The 6,314-nt window shown below is 32.4% G+C and overlaps 1 protein-coding gene across 2 annotated transcripts; it reads right to left on the reverse strand.

Moving 5' to 3' along the window:
• Positions 1-3,809: 3,809 nt before the first annotated feature.
• LOC143560405 (uncharacterized) lies at positions 3,810-5,767 on the reverse strand. Of its 2 annotated transcripts, XM_077048722.1 has the most exons (3): positions 5,353-5,767; positions 4,200-5,261; positions 3,810-4,086 (listed from the first exon to the last, which is right to left on the reverse strand). In XM_077048722.1, the coding sequence occupies exons 2-3, from the start codon at positions 5,148-5,150 to the stop codon at positions 3,910-3,912; spliced, it is 1,128 nt and encodes a 375-aa protein (XP_076904837.1). In that variant the 5' UTR covers positions 5,151-5,261; positions 5,353-5,767; the 3' UTR covers positions 3,810-3,909. The 2 variants fall into 2 exon arrangements, with proteins under 2 accessions (XP_076904837.1, XP_076904831.1); XM_077048716.1 differs by having other exon boundaries at positions 4,200-5,767.
• Between the last annotated feature and the right edge of the window lie 547 nt (positions 5,768-6,314).

Raw genomic sequence — 6,314 nt, forward strand, 5'->3', positions numbered from 1 at the left:
GTTTGGCATCGTCTGTCTGACTGGCATGATTAGTTATTAAGTATTGAACTTGATTATCACTTTCCAATGGTTCCATGTGGATTCGACACCTTACTTGCCTTGCTAGTAAAGGTATTTTATAAATGTCTTTGATTGACCCTTCAACGTCAATCATCCATACATAGGATGTCGTTGATAAAGGGCGGCCAGGGGGGATTGCAATTTAGAAGTTTGGTGGGTAAAATATTATGGAGATATGTTGCTACATGGAGTGCTTCAACCCAAAAATTTTGAGGTAATGTCGTGTGAGAAGGGTAGGCATGATATCGTTTAGTCGAAGAATCATGTGTTTCGATTTCCCATGTTGTTGGGAAGTTTGAGGGCATGAAAACCGGAATTGTAGCCTTTTAGAGTTGGTTGGATTTCTGAAATTGTGTATTAGATGATATATACTGATAATATATTATAGAAGATATATATTGAAAGGGGGTTTGTATTTAGTTTATAAAGATTCTAGTTTCCTTGTATAGGTATAATTTCTCATCTATATATATGGAGGATTTCTTTGTATTACACTCGATGAATTGCAATCTATACAAGTTTTCATGAATTGCAATTCTGTACCAAGCATATGGAGATTGATATACAATTTGTCCGGGAAAAGGTTCGTCTTGGGCACGTTCGTGTTCTCCATGTCCCGTCTTCTTCTTAGTATGCTGATATTTTCACGAAAGGGTTGCCGCGTCAATTATTCCAAGAATTCAAACATAGTTTGAACGTTCGGTCGACACACACTCAAACTACAGAGGAATATTAGACGATATATATTGAAAATATATTCTAGAAGATATATATTGAAAAGGGATTTGTATTTAGTTTATGAAAGATTCTAGTTTCCTTTTATAGGTATAATTTCTCCTCTTTTTATATGGAGGATTTCTTTGTAATACAGAGACATTGATGAGTTGCAATTCTATACAAGTTTTCATTTTGATTGCCAAACTCACCCCATAGATCACATTGAAAAGATTTTACATTTACTTGGAATTGTGTAAGAATAAATTTATGAAATGTAGCAAATTTCTCAAAAGGTTTCCAATTTGAACTTTAAGGGATAAATCCAAGTATATTGGGTTTTGCCATCAACTAATACCTTGTAATATTTATAACCAGATTTGTTTGTGATGGGTGATGTTCACAAATCATAATGAATAATGTCAAAAGGCAATAAAGTTTGTAACATATAGATATACTAGGTTATTAACCCGTGTACTACACAGGTGGAAATTAGTAAAATCGTCAAATAAACATATATGTTTATTTATGTAAAGATATATAAAAATTTGTATTAATATGAACAGATAAATTTACATATATATAAGTAAAATCAGTTTCTAAGTAATAATAATTTTGAATGAATGATTAATTTATATCATTAAAATAACTATGAGTAAAATCAGATCTTATTACAGTATAAATAATGTATTTCATAAATAGTTAATAAAAAAGAAAAATGGTTTAGAATTTGAAAATAATACTAATACAATATAAAAGAAACAAGTCGTCATCTTCATTCAAACCATATAACTTATCCCAAACTGAATCATCAAAATTTGATTTTTTCGTGCCATACTATTGAAAAAAAATAAACTTATGGTTTTGATTCTTAATAAAGAGACAGGAAAATGGATAGTTTAAATACCTTGACTAATACGTTATTCGAATAACGACAACGAGGGGGGGGGGCTAAATACAAAATAGAAAACGGTTGGGTGAAGGGAAGCATCTGTCAATTGGGGTGTGTGCTCGAAAAAAAAGGATAAGTCGGTATTTAAAAGGGTCTAAATAAAACATGTGTTTTAAGACTAATAATGACAATTATTAATCAGTTTCATAAGATAGTCAAAACTTTTTATGGTGAACCGGCAATTTAGTTCATTCTAATTTAAATTTAAATTTAAATTAATGCAACAATAATTATTCCTACAATTCAACTTTCTTTAATTATCTATAAATCGTAAATGCCTTATGTTTTAACTTTACTTGAATTTTCATTTAGTGATATAAATCACTTACTCTATAACAATCATCCAATATTATGAATAAGTTTCACAATACAAAAATTATTGAATTTAACATAATTAAATTGTTAAATTTGAAAAACGCATTTTCTAATTATTAGCTTGTTTTTAACCATTTATTAGGATTTGAAAAAAATCATGATTTAAACCGTTATTAACAATCTATATATTATATTATTACGTCATAAGCACAAGTTTAAATAGCTCTCATAAAAAAATATTAAGTTTACAAAATTTGAAAAACAGTTTCCCTATCTAAATACTCGTATAAAAACATTATATTTTAGGGTGTTCCAAAAATCAGAACGGGTCGAGGTTCGGGTTCAAAAATTGATGAATGTCATGCTTTACAAAATCATACAATAAGAACACGAATTATCAATTATCTCATATAACTAACAAACGGCTCATGAAATATTTGGATTAAATAGGTCATGGGTTATAAGATATAGTAAATGGGTGCATTCAACAGAAGGTTTTTTTTAATTTAATATAGAATTATTTTAATAGTAAAAAATTTTAAGGTTGCAAGTTGTTTATGGAAAATAGTCAAGTTAACAAAAAGGTCTTGCTTTAATATAATATTTTTAATTTAATATAGAATTATTGTAATAGTAAGAAATTTTAAAAAAGTAAGAAATTTTAAGGTTGCAAGTTATATATGGAAAATAGTTAAGTTAACCAATAGGAAAGAACCATATGTCTAAAAAGGGTCTTACTTTAATATTATATATATATATAGGTTTCTGCACTTGATTCTGAGTCGTTGCGTAAGAAAATGGTTATGTGCTAAAAATAATTTAATTTAATTATTTATAATTTAGATTGTTCATAAAAAAAATTAAAAATTAATAAATGATGTTTTAAAGATCTATCTTGACTATAATAATGCATTCTAAGATGGTTAATGCATTGACTATGATTTAAAGATAGTTAATGTATTTAATATGATTTAAAAATATGTATAATTGCCATATAATATAAGTTGGCATTCAATATGCATTTAAAATTATTTAAATGTGAATAAAATCTATGAAAGCTTGATATTTTATTTTATTTTTGAATTATTTAATTATAAAGAAAATCAAAGAAATGCTTGTTATATATGAAAGCAATATGGTTAGACCAATAAAAAATGTCATATGTCCAAAAACTCTATTAGTTTAATAGTATAGTTAGATTAAAAAAAAGGTAGAAGTTTACTCTTATAAAGTTGACCATATATTTAAAACGTATTACAATAATTACAATATCTTTAACATATATATGTGTCGACTAAGACTTGCGAGTTATAAGTTACAACCTAATTTTCATCTAATATAGCGTTTCTAGTAGAGTAGTAGTTAAATCGTATTAAAGAACAAGTATAGGATCGGAATCTAAGTACAGTTTATTAATTTCCATTTGACTTTTGGATTATCATATTTTACTAGCATTTTTTAAAGAACATAAAACAAATACTTATAATTTTGGAGAGAAAAATAGCCATTAAAAAGATAGGAAAGAATTATAAACACAAAATAAAATAAGTATATCTAAACCCTAAACCCAAACATCAATTGAATCCAAAACCCGGATCTACATAATACAAATAACAAGTTCTGATCAAGGCAGAAACTCAAACAACAAAGAACAATTTTACACACAAAACAGTTGAGAGTCCAAGCCGGAGACAAGAATCATAGGACAACATATGTTACAAACACTAGTTCATTGCTGCATGAACATGGACATCCAAAACACCTACTGCAAAGGGATTATTAAAAAAGATAAATCCAGTTGCATCTCTCAAATGCCAAGAAATTTGATAAATTGAAGCATTATGGTTGACACCTGCCGCCACTGCCGCCTATTGATTGGTGGTATGAATGTCCTCAGAGCTAGCACTGCTGCTTGTTGCAAGAGGAGACTCTGAAGCACTTATGGTTCTGGTTTTAGCTGACTCTGGTCTCACACTATACACCGATGAAGCAGGAACTTTTGTGATTGATGCACGCATGTTGCCGGGCATGCTTCGCCTTATATCCTATATATAAACGTTATTCATATTCATATATGAATTCTATCTTATATTGTAGAAGCATAAGCATACAGAAAATTTTGCATGTGATAAAAAGGAAGTAGATAGAAGAATCATACCAAATGTCTCAAAGCCATGTCGAACGATTTCTTAGACAATGATCTTCCAAATCCTGAGTTGTTTTGGGACACCGACAACTTCCCAGATGCATTATCTTGATCAGACTCGCGGTCTTCCCTCGGTGGAGCCAGCTTTCTCATGTTCACAACCCTCTCAACCATTTGGGTCCCCATCAAAACCGGGTTTACATCATCATCCCCATTCGAATAACCACGTCCTCTCGTCATCTCAGATTTCACACCACCATTGGATGCGCTTGATGATCGTAATGTTGGTGTTGAAGATCTTGATGCTGACTTGGCAGAAGCAGTTACAGTTACAGATGGTCGTTGAGTTGGGGTTGAAGATCTTGATGCTGACTTGGCAGAAGCTGTTACAGTTACAGATGGTCGTTGAGTTGGGGTTGAAGATCTTGATGCTGACTTGGCTGAAGCGGTTACAGATGGCCGTTGAGTTGGGGTTGAAGATCTTGATGCTGACTTGGCAGAAGCTGTTACAGTTACAGAGGGTCGTTGAGTTGGGGTTGAAGATCTTGTTGCTGACTTGGCAGAAGAGGGTTGTTGAGTAGGGGTTGAAGATCTTGATGCTGACTTCGCGGAAGCAGTTACGGAGGCCTGTTTCGTTGGTGTTGAAGATCTTGATGCTGATTTGGCAGAAACAGTTGCAGAGGGCGGCTGAGTTGGGGTTGAAGATCTTGATGCTGACTTGTCAGAAACAGTTACAGAGGGCCGTTGAGTCGGGGTTGAAGATCTTGATGCTGACTTGACACTTGCAGGTACAGAAGGTCGTTGAGTTGGGGTCGAAGATTTTGATGCTGACTTGACAGATGCAGTTACAGAGGGCCGTTTAATAGGGGTTGATGATCTTGGTGCTGACTTGACGAGTATGGGTGGTCGGGGCGTTGGGGTTGTGGACCTTTTTATCAGGCCTGCTGGCTTTGTCGGTCCCATTAAAGGAGCCTTTCTTGATGGCGATGGTCGCCTGATGGTACTAGCAGGTTTAACACCATTGGTGGATGATACGCTGGTTGTTGAAGTAACATCTGTAGTGGGGTTTCCTAGCTACATGGAAAATATAAAGATTGTTAGTAAATCAATATATGTTATTTGAAACATTAACTATACATAAAAAAAAATAAAATCAGAGGCTTACTTTGGACTCTAGAGAAATAGATTGACCATTAGATATCAGAGTATGATCGCTAAGAGTTATCTGCTCTTCGATTTCCAACGAGGGTACCGGGTGACGTGGTGGGGAAAGGAGCCTGAGTTAAAAACATATTGTTTATTCTCTTTTCAATATCGTTATTGTATTAATATTTGTTAAACAATATATATTAGGCACATGAATTTATGCAAAATATTTGATTTGGTCAAATGTCTAAAACCCTTCAATAAAGGCAAACTATAAAGTAATGCAGATAGCAAAAACAATATAATAAATGATTTGTGATGATCAAACTGCTATAAGTATAATAGTTCCCATGTTCAGTTTGCACTTGCATATGAGCATAGGACTCTTTTTGAACCTAAATGGAGTACACACAATGACACAAAATATTACAAACTTCTATTTGATGAGCAAAGCTTACATGATAACAGTACATGTACATGTTACTTACTTTAAGTGTGGTCCATTTCTGAAAAGAACTGGACAGCAGCATATGGGTCATGACAAAAGTAATCATTTTTTTCCCAGAGCAACAATGACTTTCCAGAGAGCCTACGTCCACATATCATGGATGAAAGATGGTACCTTTCACTGGATTCAGTCATTTCAACTCTGGAAAAAGGAATACCCTTACAGATTTATGAAAGAAGCTACAAGGCTTACCAATCATAGTCCGTGATGTTCATGGAATTCAATAAGTCCTCAGCAGCACCAGAATCTTGACCATGTATTATTGATTTTGTTTCAGGCTTCAATTGGTACTCAGATGCAAAGTCTGCACATATATTATTAAACTGTCAATGTCATTTTAACAGAAAAGCATTTATGCTACCAGACAACCTCAAAGTGTATCTAAATAACTATACTGATGAAATTTTATAAAAACTATAAACATTTGGCAGTGTTAGACGATTACACACTTCTGTATAAAGTATAACTCGATT

Source organism: Bidens hawaiensis, unplaced genomic scaffold (genome assembly GCF_021521415.1).
Source record: "Bidens hawaiensis isolate Kalapana, Puna unplaced genomic scaffold, B.hawaiensis_p1.1 tig00001143_1, whole genome shotgun sequence".
Taxonomy (NCBI): domain Eukaryota; kingdom Viridiplantae; phylum Streptophyta; class Magnoliopsida; order Asterales; family Asteraceae; genus Bidens; species Bidens hawaiensis.